This window comes from Mobula birostris, chromosome 18, assembly GCF_030028105.1.
Source record: "Mobula birostris isolate sMobBir1 chromosome 18, sMobBir1.hap1, whole genome shotgun sequence".
Lineage (NCBI taxonomy): Eukaryota > Metazoa > Chordata > Chondrichthyes > Myliobatiformes > Myliobatidae > Mobula > Mobula birostris.
Window position 1 is genome coordinate 60,782,958 of NC_092387.1, and position 24,284 is coordinate 60,807,241.

At 40.4% G+C, this 24,284-nt stretch overlaps 1 protein-coding gene across 6 annotated transcripts in view; it reads left to right on the plus strand.

The window, feature by feature from the left end:
* Window positions 1-24,284, plus strand: part of peak1 (pseudopodium-enriched atypical kinase 1) — a 250,855-nt gene that overhangs the window by 172,600 nt on the left and 53,971 nt on the right. For all 6 annotated transcript variants that reach the window (XM_072282795.1, XM_072282794.1, XM_072282796.1 and 3 more), the window contains one exon: window positions 675-4,000. In XM_072282795.1, the coding sequence (XP_072138896.1) occupies window positions 792-4,000 (3,209 nt within the window). In that variant the 5' untranslated portion in view covers window positions 675-791. The remainder of the gene's footprint in view (window positions 1-674; window positions 4,001-24,284) is intronic.

Consider the following 24,284-nt stretch of genomic DNA (forward strand, 5'->3'; position numbering starts at 1 on the left):
AGATTTGTGCTTATTGTAATATTTCCATTTGTGATATAAAAATAATGTACTTAGTTAAGTTGTCCCCTACTTATGGTCCCCTCTGCTAGTTAATAGGACATTTCTCTGTGAAAGTTTACACTTCTCTAAATGTGTTACTTTATCTCCCTCCCTGACTATTTCAGATGTGAAGAACTTTTTTTCACTATTCACCTATCAATACTTGCCTTGTTGGTTTAAGCCATTCATCCTATTGTTCAGTTTGCCTTTGTCAAGAATTTATTGCTCATTTCATTTCAATGAAGCCTATACTATCTGCACTGCTTCTGCTTTTCCAGTCATAGAGCAGTACAGCACGGAAAAAAAGTCCTGTGGCCCATCTCGTCCATGTCAAACTATAAGAGCTAGCACATATACTCTATATTTTGTCATTTACTTTCTTTCTCTCTCTCTCTCTCTCTCACACAGACACACACACACACACACACACACACACACACACACACACACACACACGCAAAACACTGAATTATATCGCATTCTCTGTTTGGGATTTGGGCAGGAGAGGAAATATATTTTTGTAGGTAGATTTAAAATTATAATTAAACTGATTAAATGTTGTGCCTTTTGTATCTAGATCAAAAATTCCTTGTGTATTGAACCCTTACTTAATGAATATTTTGTTCCATTTGCAGGTATGAGTTGACACAGAGCATCAATTAAGAATCTTGTAGTGGATGTGTTGGAGCTTAATTAATGATTGTGTAACAGTGCAGTGAACAAGGTGTGTTTCATGAATAGCTCTATGAAAAATGTCCGCCTGTAACACCTTCACTGAACACGTATGGAAACCTGGTGAATGTAAGAACTGTTTTAAACCCAAAAGTTTGCATAGTTTGACTACTGCTTCTGAAACTCCTCCTCGTTCATGTAACAATTTAAAAGCTAATGCTAACCATAGCAACAACCAGCGGGGAAGGTCAGGCACTGGTAACTTTCGGCCTCCTGTAGCCAAAAAGCCAACAATTGCTGTGAAGCCCACAATGATGGTCACAGATGGACAAACTGTGAGTACAGAAATGGAGACTACGGAAAGCTGTGAAAGTAAGCATATGTTTGTAGGATGGAATAAAAATGGTGTTGTAATCAACAGAAAAGTAGTAAATAATAACAATAATGAAGAGAGCAGCAGCAATTCTCAGGGACCTTGTGGTCCAGACAGACTTAGTAGTAATAGGAAACCAAACAACAACAATAATGGATTAACTGATGTATTGAAGGAAATAGTTGGGTTTGAGCCTGAACCACAATTACAAGACAAAGAATGTGACAAAGAGACCTTTCTCGGAAGGATCAACAAATGTTACCAGCGCTCATTGGAAAGGAAGCTTCCTCCAAGTTGTATTGTGGCAGGTATGAAAGAAAATGCAGGGAAGCACGTTGTACTCAGCAACAGCTCAGAGGTTATCAGCAATGAAGGAGGACTCTTTTGCTACCCAGACCCTTCCTTCAGTAGTGATTGCAGAGTAGATAATGATTCAAATGAGAATGTAACAGAAGAACGAGAAAGTTGGGATGAAAGTGATGAAGAGCTGTTGGCGATGGAAATACGTATGCGTGGTCAGCCACGTTTTGCTAATTTTAGGGCCAATACACTGTCTCCTGTCAGATTCTGCAATGACAAAAAGTGGAACACAGTGCCATTGCGAAAGCAATCCCTACTGAGAATTTGTGCCGTTGACTATGATGATAGTTATGATGACATCCTAAATGGATATGGCGATGAAGCTCTGATCCCATATGGCCAGGATAGTTTGCCAAGTGTTTTATCTTCTGAATCAACATCTCCTGATTCATCAATGACAGAGGGATCTCAAACAGGAACAACGAAAATTACGCATCAACAGCTTTGCAATGGTGATCTTGCACCAAGTGACTGCAAAAACACCAAGTCAATTGAACCAGATTATGAAAGCATTAATGAAAGTGAGCAGGTTCCCCACCTAAAGCAGACTCCATTTAAACCAGCAAGAGGCACTGCAGTGAAGTCTCTTGAAACTCATAAAGCAGTTCTTGCTCTGAGGTTGGAAGAGAAGGATGGGAAGATAGCCTTACAAAATGAGAAGCAAGATTTAGATACAAGTTCCACAGACATTTCTGGGCAAACAGTGACAATTAATATTATTCCAAAGGAAGAACAAGCAAAACCATACAGAGTTGTAGACTTAGAACCACCAGGGATGTGTAAGCCATATACTGTAGTTGATGTCTCAGCAGCAATGAACAACAAAAAGTCTGGTAGCCCATCTGAATTGCCTCAAGGTGCGAAGACTTCACCGACAAGTACAAACCCACCAACACCACCTCTGAGTCAGACAAACAACCAGAAAAAGTCAAGTATCACTAGATATCAAGAAGTATGGACTTCCAGCACAAGCCCAAGGCAAAAGATGCCCAGAGTTGCTTTAGTGTCAAGTGGATCTGGCCCTACACCTCCACCAAGACAGCTTACTCATAAATCTGCTCCTACATCACCGACTAATACAAATGTTATTTCGAAAACTATTCCTGTAAAGTCACCAAACCTGTCTGAAATCAAGTTTAATAGTTACAACAATGCTGGGATGCCCCCTTTCCCTATCATCATACATGATGAGCCAACATATGCCCAGAGCTCAAAGCACAAGGCTATAAAAGTACCAATAGTAATTAATCCAAATGCTTATGACAACCTAGCCATTTATAAAAGCTTTTTGGGTCCTAGTGGGCCGAATATAAAGAAGGAAACTTCAGGAAATGTGATGAACCATACATATGAAGAAATTGGGTCAGCAGAAAAGAAATCTGCAGGTTTGCCTCAAGCAAAAGCTCCGAGTAGCAGCATAGAACAAAAGGTGCTTGGCGCAGTTGCACAGAAAGTACAAGAATTTAACAAAGCACAAAACAAAGCACAAAATCTGTCACAGTCCTCGCCTCATAAAGGCCTTGGATCCAATCAGTGCTCTCCTTCCAGAGTTCAGCGATCTAATCAAGAGTCACCATCCCGAAAAGAAGGCACAGCAGAAAGGCAGAAATCGCCAGCAGTTAGAGAAAATGCCAATGCTGTACTTTCTCAAATAGTTGCATCCATTCAGCCTCCACAGCTGCCACCCGAAACTCCTCAGACACAATCAAAATCTAGCAGTGCAGAAGAGCTGTACTGTCAACCTCCTTCCATCTCAGAAGGCAATAGTGACACTTATACTCGACCGAAGTCATTATTCTCTCCACAGGCAAACAGTGGAGCAGAAGTCTGCAAAGTGGTGGACAGCAGTGTTACAAAAGGGCAGAAAGAAAGTATTCTTACAAAGCAAGTTACTGTTCCCACATCAAAACCAGGTACAGTGCAGTCACCGGGTGGAATTAGTCTGAGTCCGAAGAATGAACAGCTGCCTCCATTTCCACCACCACGTTCAACATCATCCCCTTACCATGCAAGCAACCTTCTGCATAAACATTTCAGTAACTGGGGCAAGCCGAATAGTCCCGTACGAATAACTGAGTCTGATTGTCCATTGTTGAACTCAGAGACTCGTCAACGCCCACAAGATTCTAAACCAAAGCGATGGATCTCCTTCAAAAGCTTCTTCCGTCGTCGTAAGACTGAAGAAGAGGAAGAGAAAGAGAAAGAAAAAGACAAAGACAAGTTAATTGGATTGAATGGACGGGTGATACATATGCTGCCACCACCACCCATACAACGTCTGTGCAGTGAACAGAAGATATTAGAGCCATCTGAGAAACTGACTGCCATATTGAACTACAAACCAGACCTTGGACTGGATGATATAAAGGTTGAGACTGGGAAATTAGAAATTGCTACAGTGGACACTGAAATCTACCCCACCCTGAATGAAACACAGGCCGTGGCATCTGGATTGTACATTGGTGAAAAGCTGACAAGGGTTCCTGAAAATGGAAAAGAGTACTGTCTGGACAGTCAAAGCTCTCCTCCGCCTCCTCCACCAAAGAAATTTAATAAGTAAGTGTCCACTTTAATTATGCTTTGCATTAATCAGAAGTTAGAGTACTTCTTTTTGCTGTCATCTTCCTTCTAACTACGTGTATACTTTTGAAACTGTTTTAGAATTGCATTTATGTTTAAATTTGCTTCAATTATCTTTTGCAAAGGTTACGCTGCTAATTGCAACCTTCTCCTAAATATATTTTTTGATTATTCTTCTTTATGTGGATGTTTGTGAAAATGAGGAAACGGATATTCCACCTTTTATAAGGAGGTCTTTGTGGAATTGACATGTACATGATGCACCAGGTTTCCTCAAATAATTTTCTCCATGATATTTCCTTTGCACCCCTAAATTTTTCCTGAAAGTATAAAGGGAAGGCTTTATCCATATTTGTCATTGTTGAGGGGGAAAGGGAAAACCATCAAGCTGATGTGACCGAGTTTCGTAAAGATGGCGTTTTCCTTTCTTTGTGTGAAGGCTTTATAAGACTGACAGTTTATCTTTACAGACTAAATAACTCCTACCTTGTGGATAGAATGGTGGGGCAGTTAGTAGAACTTTTTTTAAATATAGAGATGCAGCACTGTAACAGGCTCTTATGGCTCACGAGCCTATAGCTCTCAATTACACGCGTGTGATCAAGTAACCTACTAACGTCTTTGGAATGTGGGAGGAAACTCACATGGTCACAGGTCGAATGTGGAAACTCCTCACAGACAGTGGTGGGAATTGAACCCAGGTTGCTGGCACTATAATAGGGTTACACTAACTGCTACACTATCATGCCGCCTTGCTTCATAGCTCCAGTTACCCATGTTCATTAATGATCTCCAGTGGTCTCTGTATAGAGTTCGTTCATTCTCCGGGTGACCCAGTGGGATTCCTCCAGGTGCTTCAATTTCTTCCCACATCTCAAAGGAATATGAGTTGGTAGGTTAATTGCCCACTGTAAATTGATCCTACTGTGTAGGTATGTGGTGGATTCTGTGAGCAGTTGTGGGGAAAATTAAATTAGATTAGTTTATGAAGAGTGTAGATGGGTTTTTGATAGTTGGTGTGATCTTGGTGGGCTGAAAGCTATTTCTGTGCTTAGTGACGCTATTTTAAATTCAGTATGCATTATCATTTTGTTCTGAGTCACTATTGCAATTTGGGTAAGTTGAAGTTCATTCCAAGAAGCATTTTAATGCACTACCTTATTCAGATTTTTTCACTGTGCTGCCCCCCCCCCAACTTGTTAAAAGCATAAGATTCTGCAGATGCAGGAATTCAGCAAGTTGGGAGTCGTCTGTGGAGAAGGAGTAAACAGTCAACATTTTGGGTCGAAACTCTTCACAGTCCTGCTGAAGAGTCTCGTCATAAACATCGACTGTTTACTCCCCCTCCGTAGATGCTGCCTGACTGTGTTTCTCAAGCATTTTGTGAGTATTCCCCAGTTTCAAAGTTCAAAGTAAATTTTATTATCAGAGAACATGTATGTCACCACATACGACCCTGAGATTCATTTTTATGTGGCAAATCTATAGAATAGTAACTATAACAGTTTCAAGGATGAGTGAAGGGTAGATGTTCTCGACAGGAAGAGGAGATGGGGATTTATAGCACAAATGATTCAATAATAGTTCTAGGCTCTAATGAAAGTTGTCACCTAATTTATCAGTGCTGAATATTATCCAATAATATTCCTCTGCTTTCTCCACCTGGACAGTAAAAGAAAGAAAATAAAGTAGTACTGAATTACATTCTGCAAAAGATGAAATTGCTCTGCAGTCTTCAACTTCTCCGTATCTGTATTTATATGAAACAGTTTGAAATGTGGTCATCATTGCACTTCTAAGTTTTTTTTTAAATTACCCTTATCCCTATAATCAGCATCAGAACGATGTTATCACTTGCTGTGACATGTGCAAAAAGTATAAATGGATTTCATCTATTGTAAGACAATAGTTTTTACATGTAAATTTTATAATTTATACTTTATTGTCACCAAACAATTGGTACTAGAACGTACAATCATCACAGCGATATTTGATTCTGCGCTTTCACACTCCCTGGATTACAAATATTAAAAGTAGTTAAGATTAGTAAATATTAAAAATTTAAATTATAAATCATAAATAGAAAATAGAATTGAAAGTTCACACTTTTTAGTGTGGCATATAGAATCACCGTTGTTTTCAGTCTGAGCTATTCATTTCTATAGGTTATAAGACTTTACAAGGCATGTCTGTATCTGCTACTAATATAACAGAAGTTGTATATGCAGACTATTTTGTATTAAATGGAATTCAAAGGGAATAGATAGAATTTTTTTTTACCGCCTGAACATGTTAGAACTTTAATTTATCACATGAAGGCAGCACTCATAGCCAGGACTATCATTTGCATGGGCTAAAATCATTGACTGCTTCTCTATTATCTGAAGTTTCTGCTATTGCCCTCCTGGCAGGCCTTTCATTTTCCCTTCTCCCAGTAAGTTGAACTTTTCATGAATTTAATTACACCAAGTATCATGAACATATTTTTCCTGTTAACACCTCCTAGACCAGAGGTTCTCAACTTTTTTGGCTCCCAGATCACATCCTCAGCTCCCCCTCTCCCTTTCCAGCCATTACATAAAATCTATAAAGAAGTTTGATTTACAATGCACAGTGAAAGAAAATAGGAACTGAAGATTCAAAGCAGTAAGTTGTAGAATACACCTTCTGGTGCTACTTGGACATGTCTTCAGTTAATAACCCGGGGTCATAGGGTGTTTTGGGTCTTTAATCATCAGACAACCTCGACCGGGCGACCCAGCCAGGGGTGATCAGCCCCCGACTTGTGTCCAAATGGCACACTAATCCACAGATCCCCCCTCTGGATCCACAGCCACTGCGAGGCCTTTTCAGCAGCCTCCAGAATGTTCTTGGTGGCTCTTCTGCACTGCAGTCCTTTAACTCCGAGGAGTTTTGGAGTCCACTGTAACGAATGGCCAGCAAAGCCCTGGCACCCAACTTCGACTGGCTCACAGCGAGCTCTCCAGCCATTGCTCCAGCATTCTGCAACTAGTGACAAATAATTGCAAAAAATATTTAAATCTTTTTAATGCTACAAATAGTTATTCCTTTATTTAATTACAGTTAAAACTATTTTCATGAACAATTTTAGAGCATACATTAGCAGTCCAACTATTCACTACTTCATTGCTGTTTCACCTTTCAATGAAATGGATGGGCTTATTGTAGCAATATCAGCTTCTCAACATCAGCCTGAATAATTTGCTGTCTGTTTTGTTGCTTGAAAGAAGTTGGACGACTGCACTGAAACCGAACTCCACTTAAATATGTTGGAAAGGCAATAAAGAACATCATGACCCTTTTCCACAGTGCAGAATAGCGTTCAGAGATTATTTCTACAACCAAAAACCTTGATCTGATTTTTTGAATCTTGGCTTCAGCTCAAAGTTATTTTGTAGCGAGAGCGGTACCTTTGTTAATTCTTCATTACAAGTGTTCAGGAGTGGATTTATGACCCAATCTGGAATTCGGGTCGCAAGAAGAACCTGAAATCTCTCAGATATTTCTTTGTTCAGGCACAGCATACCTGAAGATCATCAGTTGCTAAGAAACTGAAACCAGCCCATATGGCACCAACAATCATTCCAAGGTAAAAGTCACTTGGATCACACTTCTTCCCCATTCTGATGTTTGGGCTGAACAGCTCAATATGTTGACCATGTCTGCATTGTTTTATGCATTGAATTGCTGCCACATGAGTGGCTGATTATATATTTTCATTAACTTGCAGGTGTACCTATTAAATTAGCCACTAAGTGTATATTGATGATTGTGAAAAAGCATTGAGGAATCCTGGGATAAGTTATTCAGAGTTGTCGATGTTTGATTTTTTTCTTGCAGCAGCATTGGATTTATGCTGGTTCAGCTGAGTTTTTGGTCTATGGTGGATGCTGATATTGGAGGACTGTTAGTAAATCGAACAAACTACTTTATCATGTATCTGAAACAAGAGAAAATCTGCAGATGCTGGAAAATGAAGCAACACGTACACAAAATGCTGGAGAAACTCACCAGGACAAGCAGGATCTATGGAAAAGAGTACAGTCAATGTTTCGGGCCAAGACCTTTCTTCAGGACTGATGAAGGGTCTCGGCTCAAAACGTCAATTGTATTCTTTTCCATAAATGCTGCCTGTCCTGCTGAGTTCCCCCAGCTTTTTGTGTGTGTTATCAGTGATCTGTTGCTCTTTCAACTGCATTGTCATAATGTGGAGTAATAAACTTCCATGTTTAATTCTAACAAATTTACTGAAAATGAGAAAAGTTATTACATTGCTGTCAAGTGTAAAGTGTTAGCCATATCTTTTACTTCTGCCTTCGGTGCAATAGCATTTTGATTAAAAAGAAAAATTCATTCTCAGTTGCTCATTGCATACAACTCAGGTTTGTTTTCATTCTCAACTTCCTGAGTTGTATGCAATGGATTATCTTTATTATCTGTGCATGTCATCAACATTTATCTCTTAGACCTTTTCTTTAAAATTATAGATTTGAACCATTTGCATGGGATCCCTTTATATACCTCTTCTGTAGAGACATACTGAATGCGGGTGGGGAATTTGTAATTCCAATAATAATGCTGAGAGACCTAAATCTTAGTGCAAACATTATCTATTCATTAGATACAACAAAACATCTGTCAAGCTGCTGTTTATTGATTACAGCTCTGCATTCAACACCATCATCCCCTTAGTGCTATTCATCAAGCTTCAAAACCTGAGCCTTTGTACCTCCCTTTGCAACTGGATCCCTGACTTTCTCATCGGGAGACTGACATCAGTGCGGATTGGCAATACCATCTCTTCCTCACCGATAATCAACACAGGCACACCACAAGGATGGGTGCTTTACCCACTGTTCTACTCTCTCAACACTCTTGGTTGTGTGACTAGACACAATTCAAATGCCATATATAAATTTACCAATGACAACATTATTATTTGCAGAATCTTGAATGGCAACAAGGAGGCATACAGGAGTGAGGTAGATCAGCTGGTTGAGTGGTTTTGCAGCAACAACCTTGCACTTAATATCAACAAGACCAAGAAATTGATTGTGGACTTCAGAAAGGGGAAGTTGATTGAACACACAGTAGCCTTCATTGAGGGGTGAGTGGTGGAAAGGGTGAGCAGCTTCAAGTTCCTGTGCGTCAGCATCTGAGGATCTATCCTGGGTCCAACATATTGATGCAATAACGAAGAAGGCATGCCAGCGGCTATACTTCATTAGGAGTTTGAGGAAACTTGTTATGTCACTAAGGACTGTGGTAAATTTCTACAGATGTATGGTGGAGAGAATTCTGACTAGTTGCATTATCATCTAGTGTGGAAGCTCCAATGCACAGGATTGAAAGAAGCTGCAGAGGGTTGTAGACTTGGTCAGCTCCATCATGGGTACAAGCCTTCTCACTATCAAGGACATCTTCAAAAAGGTGATGTCTTAAGAAAGTGGCATTCACCATTAAGGACATTCACCATCCAGGACATGCCCTCTTCTCATTCCTATCATTGGAGAGGAGGTATATGAACCTGAACTCCACACTCAATATATTAGGGACAGCTTATTACTTTTTGCCATCAGATTTCTGAAAGGTCCATGAGCCCGTGAACACTACCTTGCTAATCCTATATTGCTGTTTCTATCATAACCTATAGTAATATTTTACATCTTGCACTGTACTACTGCCACAAAACAACAAATTTCACAATACATGTCTGATTATAAACCTGATTCCAATTAAGAATATCACGAGCCAACAAAATCTTGAAAGACTTGTTATGAACTTTTATCACCTAAATCATTATGCCAATACTCCTGTTTCCAATTTAGCAACACTATCTGTACATTGGAGCATTTAGAGATTAAGTAATACTGAAGATCTAATTTAATTTGAAGTTTTTCAGAAATTGCAGATTCTGGCCTAACCCGGGCTGTCTGGCCTAACAGGGGTTGGGGGGGGGGTGCGGTCTCAGCCAATGGTAAGTAATCATTAGATCAGCAGAGAAAGGGAACACTGATTCCTTATCCCCTTCCCCCCTCCCACCTTTCTTCTGGCCCATCAGTGCTTGATGCTTCTCTGAACACTGCCTAATCTTCAGTGATGATTGATGCTGAGGAAGAATAGCAGCTGATTAGCAGATAGTTTCACAAGGTAATACAGTTTTCAAAAGGTAAATAGGTCAGGCTGTTTCCTCCCAAACATGAATTTGTCTACTGACATTTTCAAATTACGGATATTAATAGAAAACCTGCATTATTTTCCCGGCATTTGTCTGCCAAAGTTCTTTTAGAGGTAATCCCACAGTTTAGTTCAGGCCATCGTAATATAAAAGTTGGGATATCCCAGGCTGAGCGGACCTTGAAAGTTTCCTGTTTTGCAGAATGGAGGAAGTTAGGAAAAGTTTAAGTAGTACTTGCATACAGTCTCCTAGTGGCAATAAAATTTGTCCTTGCGAGGTACAGCATATGTGAATCATTGAAGTGGTCCATGTTTCTTCCCATCTTCTCTGTTTAACCCCATTAACTTATCTATTTCTTTTTTCTTTAAGTGCTTTATCAGCTTCCTCTTGAACTCAATAATGCTACGTACCACAGCAACACCTTATGAGTAATGAGCTTCACTTTTAACCATTCTATAGCTTAATAAATTTCTTGGTGGGATTTTTAGAGGCCATTTTATTCTTGAATTCCCAAGAGTGGTCCACAACAGTGCTCGTCGAGGGATCAGTAGTGGAAAGGGTAAGCAGTTTCAAGTTCCTGGGTGTCCACACATCTGAAGATCTATCCAGGATTTAACATAGTGATGCAATTACAAAGAAGGCATAACAGCAGTTATACTTCATTAGGAGTTTGAGGAGGCTTGGTATGTCACCAAAGATGTACTGTGGCGAACATTCTAACTGGTTACATCACCATCTGGTGTGGTGGAGCCACTGCACAGGGTTGATAAATGTTCAGAAAGTAGCAAGCTCAGTCAGCTCCATAATAAGTGCTAGCCTGCCCAGCATCAAGGACACCTTCAAAAGGTGCATCCGTCATTAAAGACCCCCATTACTCAGGACGTGCTCTTTTCTCCTTGCTACCATCAAGGAGGAAGTACAGGAGTCTGAAGCCACTCTCACGCTGACACAATTGTATTTCTAAGCTATATTGACTGTTCTGTTGCATACTCTTACTATACAGTATACCCTTCCTGTGTGGTAGGGGATTCCATTGTAAGGGGAATGGAGAGGAGCTTCTGTGGCCGTAAACAGGACTCCTGTATAGTGTGTTGCCTCCTGGGTGCAAGGGTCAGAGATGTCTCAGAGCGGCTGCAGGGCATTCTGAAAGGGGAGGGTGAGCAGCCAGCTGTCATGCATGTAGGTACTAACGATACAGGAAGAAAGCAGGATGACGTCCTACAAGCTGAATTTAAGGAGCTAGGAGATAAAGAGCAGGACCTCAAAGGTAATCATCTCAGGATTAATATGGGTGCCACTTGCTAGCCAGAGTTGGAATAGCAGGATAGCTAGAATGAATATATGGCTTGAGCGGTGGTGCAGGAGGGAGGGTTTCAGTTCCTTAGGGCATTGGAACCGCTTCTCGGGGAGGTGGGACCAGTACTGTCTGGACGGTTTACATCTGGGCAGGGCCGGGATCAATGTCCTAGGAAGATTGTTTGCTAGTGCTGTTGGGGAGGCTTTAAACTAATATGGCAGGGTGATGGGAACCCAAACAGAAAAGAAGAAGGAAGTGATGCAGAGACCAAAGCTAGAGTTAGTGAAGAAAAAAGTACGAGTAGAATGCATAAAAGTAAAAAGCAAAAATCGCATAGGTCACTAGATTCTAAAAGGACAATGAGTATAAGGGCACTTTATCTTAATGCCAGTAGTATTAGAAACAAAAGAATCATATCACTAAGATACTTCTAAAAATTTTGATGACAAGAGCTAAAAGTAAGATGCAAGCTGAAATAGGTAAAGAACAATGTGGTTTTGTGAAAGACAAAGGTACAAGAAACGTGATATTGACATTAAGGATACTATCAGAACGAGCTATTCAAGTGCAAAAAGATTTGTTTGTTTGTTTTATCGACTACACAAAAGCATTTGATAAAGTGAAGCACAATAAGTTATTTGAAATATTACAGAAAACTCTATATCTAGATTCGAAAGACCTCAGCCTAATCAGAAACCTGAACAAACTGCCGCTGTAAGAATAGATGAAGTGAGTCAGTTTATGAAAATTAAAAGAGGCATTAGACAAGGGTATGTTTTCTCCCCTGATTTATTTAACGTGTACAGTGAGACAATATTACAAAAAACAAGGGACATCTTGGGAATCAAAGTCGGTGGTGAAAACATCAATAATTTCAGATATGCAGATGACACTGTGTTAATTGCAAGTACGGAGGAAGAACTACAAAACTTAATTGATATAGTTGTTGAAGAAAGTGCAAAAACGGGTCTATCTATCAGTTGCAAAAGGACAGAATGTATGGTCATATCCAAAAGGAGGAGAATCCTATCTGCAGGCTGAGAATAAACGGGGAAGACATAAAACAAGTACAGAACTTTTGCTACTTAGGAAGCTGGGTGACATCAGATGGCAGGTGCGACATGGACATCAAAAGAAGAATAAGGATGGCAAAAGACACCTTTACGAGAATGAAGAGTCTACTGACCAACACTAAACTAGGCATGACAACTTTCCTCAGAGCACTGAAATGTTACGTTTATCCAGTTATGTTATATGGCTCAGAATGTTGGACAATGTCTAGTAACATGAGAAAACGAATTGAAGCAGCAGAGATGTGGTTTTTGAGGAGGATGCAAAGAATATGATGACGGAGACGGCAGCCAGAGAACTGGAAATGAATACCAATGAATTGATCCACTTGACCCAAAACAGGAGTGTGTGGGCCATGGCAGTCAAAGCTCAAACTGGGCATGGCACATGATGATGATTAGAAACAAGGTTAGTGAACTTGTGGCACAAATCAGTACCAAGGCATCTGATTTAGTGACCATTACAGAAACCTGGTTGCAAGGTGGAGATGACTGGGAATTAAAATTCCAAGGGTATCAGGTAATACGGAAAGATAGGCAGGAAGGCAGAGGAGGTGGGGCGGTGCTCTTGATTAGGGATGAGATCAGGGCAATTGTGAGAGGCGATATAAGATCTACGGAGCAGAATGTTGAGTCCATCTGGGTAGAGATTAAGAATAGTAAAGGGAAAAAATCACTGGTGGGTGTTGTCTGTAGGCAACCTAATAAAAATATTGCAGTGGCAGAGGCGATTAACCAAGAAATAACTGAGGCTTGTAAGAACGGAAAGGCAGTTGTCATGAAAGATTTTAACTTCCACATAGATTGGGTGAATCAGGTTGGTCAAGGAAGTCTTGAGGAGGACTTCATAGAATGCATCCGTGACGGCTTTCTTGAACAGCATCTTGGTGAACCTACAAGGGAAAATGCTATCTTAGATCTAGTCCTGTGCAATGAGACAGGTAAGATTAACGATCTTGTAGTCAGGGATCCTCTTGGAAAGAGTGATCATGGTATGATTGAATTTTGCATTCAGATAGAGGATGAAATAGTTAGATCTAAAACTAGTGTATTATGCTTGAACAAGGGAGACTACGACGGGATGAGGGAGGAGTTGGCTAATGTGGATTGGGGGCACAGGCTATTTGGTAGGACAGTTGAGGAACAGTGGAATACTTTCAAAGGGATTTTTCACAATGCTCAACAAAAGTATATTCCAGTCAAAAGTAAGGACAGTAAGTGTGGGGAGAACCAGCCTTGGATAACTAAGGAAATAAAAGATAGTATCAAATTAAAAGCTCGTGTGTACAAAGTAGCAAAGAGTAGTGGGAGACTGGAGGATTGGGAAAACTTTAAAAAGCAACAGAGAACAACCAAACAAGAAATAAGGAAAGGGAAGATAGAGCATGAAAGTAAATTAGCACAAAATATAAAAACAGCTAACAAAAGTTTTTATAAATATATGAAGCCGAAGAGGGTGGCTAAAGTCAACATAGGTCCCTTGGAAGATAAGGGGAAATTGATATTGGGTGATAAGGAAATGGCCGAGGCATTGAACAACTATTTTGTGTCGGTCTTCATGGTGGAGGACACGTCTAATATGCCAAAGAAGGATGTTACGGACGAAATGGGAGGTGAGGACCTCAATAAAATCACTGTCACTAAAGAGATAGTGTTGAACAAACTAGAAGGCCTGAACGTAGATAAGTCCCTCCTGATGGGATGCGTCCCAGAGTGCTGAAGGAATTGATGGAGGTTATAGTAGACGCGTTGGTAATCATTTATCAAAACTCTCTAGACTCTGGGCAGGTCCCGGCAGACTGGAAGACAGCAAATGTCACGCCACTTTTTAAAAAAGGATGTAGGGAAAAGACGGGCAACTATAGGCCAGTTAGCTTAACGTCTGTAGTCGGGAAAAGGAAAATGCTTGAAGCTGTCTTTAAGGAAGAAATAGCGAAACATTTAGAAAGGTGTGGTTCTATTAGACAGACACAGCATGGATTCAGAAAGGGCAGGTCTTGTCTGACAAACTTACTGGAGCTCTTTTGAGGACATAATGAGTGCAGTGGATAGAGAGGAACAGGTGGATGTCATGCAGTGGATAGAGAGGAACAGGTGGATGTTCTTGTGTACATACTATTTGTTGCAAATTGCTATAATTTGCACATTGCACATTCAGAAGGAGATGTAAAATAAAGACTTTTACTCCTCGCGTATATGAAGGATGTAAGAAATAAAGTCAATTCAATTCATTGTTTTAGGAACAGCTTCTTCCCCTCAGCCATCAGATTTCTGAATGTACATTGAACCCATGAGCGCTACATCACTATTTTTTTCTTTTAATTGTTGAGAAGTGTGATAGCAATGGGGAATGAACTTTTCTGGAGTCTGGTTGTCCGGGCTTTCAAACTCCTGTACCTCAAGATACAGGAATTTGAAAGCCTAGACAACCAGACTCAAGAAAAGCTCATTTCCCATTGCCATCACATTTCTCAACCACCTCTTTCATGCCCTTTTCCAGTGGAGCTGTCACGTTCTTAAATTCCTTAATTTTACTTCTTGCATTATTGTCACTTTAGTATTCCTTTTTGAATTACTTCAGATTACATTCATTATTTATTGTTGTGTTTATTATTACCATACAGATGGTTTATTCCATAAGTTACACGCAAGCAAAGAATTTTATTTTATCAAGGTCTATGTGACAGTAAATCAATCAGAATCTAGAATGAGGTGATCCAGGTAGTAAAATTTTAACAAATAGTTCTAATGTCTGTTCTAATATAATTGCAATTGTTGTACCTCCTCTAGTACATTTGTATCCTTTACATAATGCGCTTCCTTTTCCTTTTATCAAAATGTGATCTCTCAAATCTAATTATCTATATTGATTTATTTAGTCAGCCATTTTGCAGTTTCATTAACGTCTTGCTGCATTTTGTCACAATGCTTCTCTGCATTTGGTAGCATCTGTACATTTTAAAAATACTATATTGATTCCAAACCAGAATTGTTTAAATAAACAGTGAATAATTTTGGTAGCGGCACCTATCCATACAGAACATTTATCTTCATCTTTTGCAAATCTGAGTATCCATCTTTATGCCAACTCTTTTTTTCAATTTTGTACTTGGCTTGCTCTCTACTGTGATACTTGACCCCTGACACTGCATGTTATTTGATCCTAATCATGAATCTACAACGTGTATTTGATTAAGGCAACTGAACTTCCAATTGCTTTACATCTGCAACAGTGCTGTACCTTTGTCTAGAGTTTTAGTTACTGATTCAAAGAATTCAAAGTCAGTTAAGCATATTCTTTTCTTTTGTAATTGTGTTGACTGTACTAATGCTTTGAATTTATAGTTGTCTTCTACTCCATATTTGAGGGAGCATTCAATTATTTTTCCTGACCATTACTGTATCTTAAGCTAATTGGTCTACAATTAATTTAAATATTCTGTTTATGAGTTAACCATTGCACCAATTGCCAGTAAATTTGTAGGCACTGTTTGGAATCATTCTGTGGTTTTGAAATTATGGATAGTATTATTTGTGTGTGTGTGTGTGTGTGTGTGTGTGTGTGTGTGTGTGTGCGTGCGTGCGCGCTCCCTTAACTCCTGGTGGAGTCGTATAGCGTGTCTTGGGCATCTGAAACCTGGCGGAGCCCATCCCTCTCCAGGTGTTTTTTTTTACGAGGTCGAGTTGTTCGCTCAACACTCAACCCAGGCACAGATGGAGAGCGTGCAAGGGAGCCGGCCGGATTCGAACTCGGGACCTCTCGGCCCAAAGTCCAGCACTAATATCACTACACCACCAGCCATTATTGTATATTAACTAAAAAGAGAACCAGTTTTAGGGAAATAAAACCTGTACACAATTTAAATTCCAGCTGATAATTTATGACCACCAAATTCAAAAATAGTTACTTTCCCCAAGCAGTAAGACTGATCAACACCTCTCCCAACTAACCCTCCTCACTACATCCCTCCACCATCACTACTTTATCATTCCTGTCTCACTGTATGTAAAGACACTCTTGTACCTAGCATCACTTGATGTTCATACAATCAATTATGTGTAGTTGCTATCTTTTGTATTTATATTTATTGTTTTTTTATTATTCTCCATCTTATTGTGTGTGTGTTGTGCTGCATCGGATCTGCAGTAACAATTATTTCATTCTCTTTTACACTTGTTTACTGGAAATGACATTACACAATCTGAATCTTGGTGAAATCAGTCATTGAGTGTGGGACATTCTGACTTTATACATTGAAAATAATAGATGAATGTTCCTGCAATTGGCATATTGTTCAAGACATGTCCCTGCCATATAAGCACAGTTCAAGGCAATCTGTTTTGTCACTTAATCTTAATTGTTAGTGGAGCCATCCTATCTTTTAACACTGTTACGAAAGGATATATTTTGGGTGTCTGGAGTTTGTTCTCATGCTTTTTGATTCTGCCTGCTCTTTCTCTGTCCTCCACACACACACACACACACACACACACACACACACACACACACACACACACACACTCACACTCACTCCCACTCTCTCTCTCTCTCTCTCTCTATACACTCTCTCTCTCTCCACACTCTCTCTATCCACACTCTCTATCTCTTCACATTCTCCCCTCTCTCCCTTTTTTGCCCTCCTAACTCCATCCCAGAGACTTTGATAGATTCCATTTACAGCTTTTGAGTGGCGCAGTTTTAGAGAAGCACAACAGGCACTGATCCCTTTTGTAATGCTTTTGATAAAAGGTTATGTAATCACGACTTGGCTTTTCTTCCCCATTTTTTAATACATGTAGGCGCAATTGATCTCAGCTAGGAGTTTTTTTTCTAACTATCCAAATCAGGCAAAAAGCAGACAGTCCCAAACTATTGCCAGCTTTTTAACCACGGTTTGTTATTCTGGGAATGCTGCATGAAAGGGCTACCTAATGGCTTGTGTAAACTTGGATGTAGTGTGAACTCTGTAAACTTGGAACAAGTCTGAGTGAGTTACTCAAATTTGAGTGTGGGTCACCAGAGGCCTGGGAACAATTATAAACAAAGTACAAATAAATGTTTTTAAAATTACTAGGAATGTTTCTGAGAAGAATGCTTCTGAAATAAAGTCTTGTTTCTGTTTTGTTTCTGACATGTTGAAATATTAAGTATAAAATGTAAAATTGTATTATACATGGAATAATATTGAACTGACAAGAAGCAATGCTTTCATAAACTTAGCTAACACTTACTTAGGCTACCATAGGATGTGTGAAAAAGGGTGCATGGCACAGCAGGTAGACATTTGCCACAAGTTAGAAGATTTTGGGTTCAAGATTCATTTTGGAGACTGAAAAGAAACTTATGTTGGCATCTGAAAGGGTGTCTGTTTGAGATGTTAAACTGAAATAATGATGGCTCTCTCAGGTGGACAAAAGTATACCAAAAGAGTTTCCCTCTGTATCTGAGTTAACATTTGTCACTTACTCAGCATCACTAAAACTGATCATTCATGTTTTGTTTATGAAACTTTGCTGTACTCTGGTACCTTCTACATTTCCTACAATATGATAGAATGCTGTTTTAGAAATACTGCATTGGTGTTAAGGTGCTTTGGAACATCTTACAGTCTTGCAACGTGAAAGGCTCAGCGGCTGTTACCCCAGCTCCATTGACCTGACCTATGGGACTGTTGGTAAGGAGTTTGCACACAGATCACTGTATGGTTTAACCTTCCACCACCCCTTCCCCAGTACTTCAGTTTCCCCCACATGCACATTTGTAGAGTAATTGCTTGCTATAAATTGCTCTCAATCTGTAGGTGACCAATAGAATCTGGGTATGATAGATGATAGGAAAATTAGTAGGGTAATGGGATTGGTTTATAAACCAGAGTAGACTTATACTATATAAACACACGTTGACAGTATAACAACACCCAATATTTTAATAGGATATTGTGCCGCACTGCTCCGTCCCTTCCATTGATTGACTTGTATAGACTACCAGGAATTTGGACAGTTGCAACTGTTCTAGGCAGTGATTATGTTGCTGGAAGAAATAACTCTAAGGTATATTTTTTTAAAGCAGAACTGACTGATTCTGGCTTTAGTTTATTAAAGATGCTTTATAAATTTATTGTTGATCGTGAATTCCTCCAGATCCCAGAAATTATTTAGTACACGTTTCCCACCCCCCTCCAATAACAGCAAAACTCCTCTTGGACACAGAATAACTTCACTATGGGCCACCCAAATTTGTACCAAACTGAATATGGGAATATGGGAATATCCTCCGTCGGATTCACGCCTGCAATTGCCGTTTTTTTGATTTTGTCATGTTAGGCAAAGATCGCAAGATCCTACATCATCCTCCGTCGGATTCACGCCTGCAATTGCTGTTTTTTTGACTTTGTCATGTTAGGCAAAGATCGCAAGATCCTACATCTACGGACTCCAGAGCCTGCTGGCCATGAAACTAGCAGGCATGAATTTCAGATTGCCTCTGCCATTGATCTCGCTGGCTCCAACACCTCAGGGCATATTCAAAACCCTGACTCCAGCAACGACCTTGGACACCTTCACAGCAATTGTGCAACCACCAACTGTGACTCCAGCCTTGAACTCCAGGCCGGGTCTTTATGTGCTGCTATTGTGACTCCCGTCTCCCCTTCCCCCACCAATACTCTGCAATCCCGTCTCCTTCAGATCCCATCGTCAGCTCCTGGGTACTCAGAGGCTCCATCTTCCACTCACCCCAACCATCCCCTCTCCACTGACACCCCCAGCCTCCCCCCTCCCCCCTCTGATCTCTCACTCTCCTTTTTCTCCCTCTGTCCCTCTGAATATACCCCTTGCCCATCCTCTGGGTTCCCCCCCCTTGTCTTTCTTCCCAGACCTCCTGTCCCATGATCCTCTCGTATCTCTTTTGCCAATCACCTGTCCAGCTCTTGGCTCCATCCCTCCCCCTCCTGTCTTCTATCATTTTGGATCTCCCCCTCCCCCTCCCACTTTCAAATCCCTTTTTGGCCTGCTGCGTTCACCAGCAACTTTGATGTGTGTTGTTTCAAATCTCTTACTCACTTTCCTTCAGTTAGTCCTGACGAAGGGTCTCGGCCTGAAACGTCGACTACACCTCTTCCTAGAGATGCTGCCTGGCCTGCTGCGTTCACCAGCAACTTTGATGTGTGTTGCTTGAATTTCCAGCATCTGCAGAATTCCTGTTGAATATGGGAAAGTTCACTGGAACGCTTATTCGGTGTTAGTGGCTTGCTGGTTGTACTTAGATAGGGCCCAGGGCTTAAAAGAGATCCGATCTATTTCTTGAGTCACAATAAGTCGTTCATGAATTGGGGCAAGCCAGAATGAGTACATTCTGTAACTTCTGTGTCTCTAGGATGTGTTGCATGCATCATTATGAAGTACACATTATTGGATGCTTTTAGTTGCACACATGGGGGCATTTAAAAACACGTAGAATAAGGCCAACCAAGGATGTGGTAACATGGTTTTATATTTTTGATCACTTAAATTAACAAGTGTATGGCTAGCTCACTTTATGTGTCTAAGTGGAATATTAGTTGTCAGATTTTATATTACACTTAAAACCACCTGAAATTTCAAAAGGGCTTCATTTGGATTTATACATATATGACTTACTTTTTGTCTATGTGACTTCCTATTGCTGATTTATGACCAACAACACTATGAACCAAATCTGTGTTTAAAATAGTCTTGGAGGAGCACATCTTGCATGTGAAAGAAATAGTGACTAGTTTATTAATCATCAATTTGATTAACATTCTGCATGACTCATTAGTCATCAGAATGCAGTAAAGGTGAACTAATCTTTACATCACATATGTATTGCAAAGTCGCATGGATTTGCACATTTTGATGTTAATGGTCAACTGTCAACTTTATCAAAGTTCAAAGTAAATGTATTATCAAAGTATGTATGTATACTACCCTGAGATTCATTTTCTTGCGGGCTTTCACAGTGGAACAAAAATACAACAGAATCAGTGGGAAAACTACACACAAAGACTGACAAGCAACCAATATGCAAAAGAAAGCAAACTGTGTAAATATAAAAATACAAATACAGATTCCCCTGCCATCCGATGGTAGAGCGTTCCTATGAAACAGTTCGTAAGCCGGAATGTCGTAAAGCGAAGAAGCAGTTACCATTTATTTATATGGGAAAATTTTGTGAGCGTTCGCAGACCCAAAAATAACCTACCAAATCATGCCAAATAACACATAAAGCCTAAAATAACAGTAACATATATTAAAAGCAGGAATGATATGATAAATACACAGTTTATATAAAATAGAAATACTTTTCCACAATCATTGCCTGAACTGTTCTCCGTAGCGAAGATCTCACGCAAGCGCTCTCGGCAGAAACACGGCGCAAGCGCTCTCCAGTAACCTTTAAGCTATGAAGCTGCCAAATCATACCAAATAACACGTAAAAATACACAGCTGATATAAAGTAGAAATAATGTATGCACAGTGTAGTATCACTTACAGGAATTGGGAAAGCGCGAAGCACACTGATGGTGGTGTGTTAGACTGAGTCACCAGAGTTTGGGTGGTGCAGTGGCCCCCACCCTCCGGGCAGTGACCCGATACTGACCCACAAAGCACGCAGCGGTAGCTGGGAAGCACACAGCACATCTTTAAGAAAAAGGCCGAAATAAACAGACTAATTAATTAGGTGCTGCCCGGCACGTAATTGTCAGCCCAGATCAGTGCCGATTGCCATTGCATCGCCTCTGATCTGGGCCGACAATTACGTGTTGGGCAGCACCTAATTAATTAGCATGTTTATTTCAGCTTTTTTCTTAAAGATGTGCTGTGTGTCTGCAGGCTACTGCTGCATTCTTTGCGAATCGGTATCTGTCTGTGGTCTGGGTGTTGGGGTGGTGGGACACTGGGGTGTCATCTCATCGTCGTCTGTTTCCATAAGAGCAGGCAGCTCATCTTCTCCTATGACTGCCCACCTCGATGTCGAAGGTTGAGGTTGGTCATCTGCTATGGCTGATGTGGAAGGCTTGAAAAACGACAGTATGCTTGACTGCTGAGCCTCACGCATTTTTCTATCATTCAGTTCTTTGTAAGCACTCAAACCATCCTGAAAACCATTTGCTTTCGATTGTTATCCTTTCCTCTTCCAACTGCATCAGCTCTTCATCTATCAGTTCTTGGTCATGGGATGCCAAAACCTCTTCAACATCATCTTCATCAGCTTCCACAAGCCAAAATCACTTAGTCCTTACTTCGTTCACCACGATCAAAACGCTTAATTATGTCTAGTTTTACGCTAAGTGTAACACCCTTACGAGCTCTTTCTGGCTTTTCCGATACCATAGAACTCATCTTGCAAACAACTGCTCACAGATATGTGTTTAAGCAGTGCTGGCGAGATTGCAGTTCCGAATCCAGGGGAGAGCGGCTGCTCGGGGCGCGTGCTGCCTTTTATCGTGCGCTGATTTTTTTCGTGCACTGATTTTTTTGCGTGCTGCTTTTTTCGTAACAGTGAAAACACCTTCTGTTAGCAAAAACAGGTTACTAATGTAGCAGTGAGGTTTCGTAAAGCGAATGTTCGAAAAGCGGGGGACACCTGTAATAAATAATGCTGAGGACAGAACATGAGTTGAAAAGTGAGTCCACATTGGTGAGGCCTAATTTGGAGTGTTGTGTGCAGTTTTAGTCACCTACTTACAGGAAAGGTGTAAGCAAAGTTGAAAGAGTACAGAGATTTACAAGAATGTTGCCGGGTCTGGAGGGCCTGAATTATAAGGAAAAATTGAATAGTTTAGGACTGTATTCCTTAGAATGTAGACTGAAAGGAGATTCGATAGAGATACAAAATTATGAGGGGTAGAGACAGGGTAAATGCAAGCAGGCTTTTTCCACTGAGGTAGAGTGGGACTAACTAGAAGTCACGGGCTAAGGGTGAAAGGTGAGAAGTTTAAGGGGAACATGGGGTATCTTCTGCACTTAGAGGGTCGTGAGTGTGAGGAATGAGTTGCCAGCACAAGTAGTGCATGTGAGCTTGATTTCAACATTTAGGAGAAGTTTGGATAGGTACATGGATGACAGGGATATGGAGGGCTATGGTCCTGGTGCAGATTTATAGGAGGAGGCAGTTTAAATGGTTCTGGCATGGACAAGATAGGCCAAAGGGCTTGTTTCTGTGCTGTACTTCTCTGTGACTCTATGACACGGGTTGGGGAATTAATTCATTGTTGAGGTGAGTGAAGTTATCCACGTTGGTTCATCCAAACATCAATTTCATTTAATTTTGTTAATGGATAATTACAAGTTTGCTAATTAACTGCTCAATATAAGAACTCGTCATTTTTAGTTTAGATACAGGTGGCCCCCGTTTTCCAAACGTTCGCTTTACGACACTTCACTGTTATGAAGACCTACATTAGTTACCTGTTTTCGCTAACAGAAGGTGTTTTCACTGTTACGAAAAAAGGCACACGCCCGAACAGCCAAGCTCCTTCCCCGGAACTGCATTCTAGCCACCATTGCTTAAACACGTGCTTTATCTCGATTTATTTTGTGCATCCGTTAGCAAGATGGGTTCTAAGGTATCGGAAAAGCCTAAAAGAGCTCGTAAGGGTGTTACACTTAGTGTAAAACTAGACATAATTAAGCATTTCAATTGTGGTGAACGAAGTAAGGACATTGTCCATGCGTTGAACTTGCCTGCGTCCACCATTCGCACTATTTATACGCAGAGAGAAAGAATTTTGAAAGCTGCCGATGTTACTCTTGGTTCTGCTCGTAGCAAAGTGGTCTCTCTTAGTTGGCATCCAATAATGGATAAAATGGGAAGTCTATTGCTTGAATGGATTGATGGGTGTACAAAGTGTGGTGTTCCGTTAAGTTTTCTTATACTTAAAGAGAAATCAGTCAGTCTTTTTAATAAGCTGATACAGAAAGCACTGGACGATGGTGATGAACGTGTTGCGAAAGTGGAATTTAAAGGTAGTCCTGGGTGATTTGATTGGTTTCTGAGGCGAGGGCAGCTTCATTGTTTAACGTTTACCGGAGAGAATGCTTCAGCTGATACTGAAGTTGCCGAAAAGTTCCCAGCAGAACTGAAGAAAATAATTACAGAAGGTGGTTATTCGTATAAGCAAGTGTTTAACTGTGACGAAACTGCAATTTATTGGAAAAAATTGCCAAGCAAGACATTTATTTCGATAGAAGAAAAGCAGGCTAAGGGACACAAGGCATCGAAGGACAGGTTTACCCTAATGCCTATTATTAACGCCACTGGTGATGCTGTCCTTAAGCCTCTACTAGTGTACCATTCAGAAAATCCGAGGACACTTAAAGGTGTTGATAAGAAAACACTTCCCATTGTGTTTCGTTCACATCCAAGTGGTTGGAAGACCCAAGTGCTTTTTTCTGAGTACATGAGTGAATATGTTATGTTATGTTGGTCCTTTTGTTGAAAAATACTGCAGAGAAAATAACCTCGATAATAGGTGTCTTGTGATTGTCGATAATTGTGCTGCTCATCCACCTGGCATTACCGAGTATGCCGGTAACATATGTGTTGCGTTCTTACCGCCAAATATGACATTGTTGCTGCAGCCATGCTATCAAGGCCTAATAGCCACAATTAAGGCTTACTATACGCAAAATGTGATGCGTTTTATTGTAAGTACCATTGACAGAGAGGGC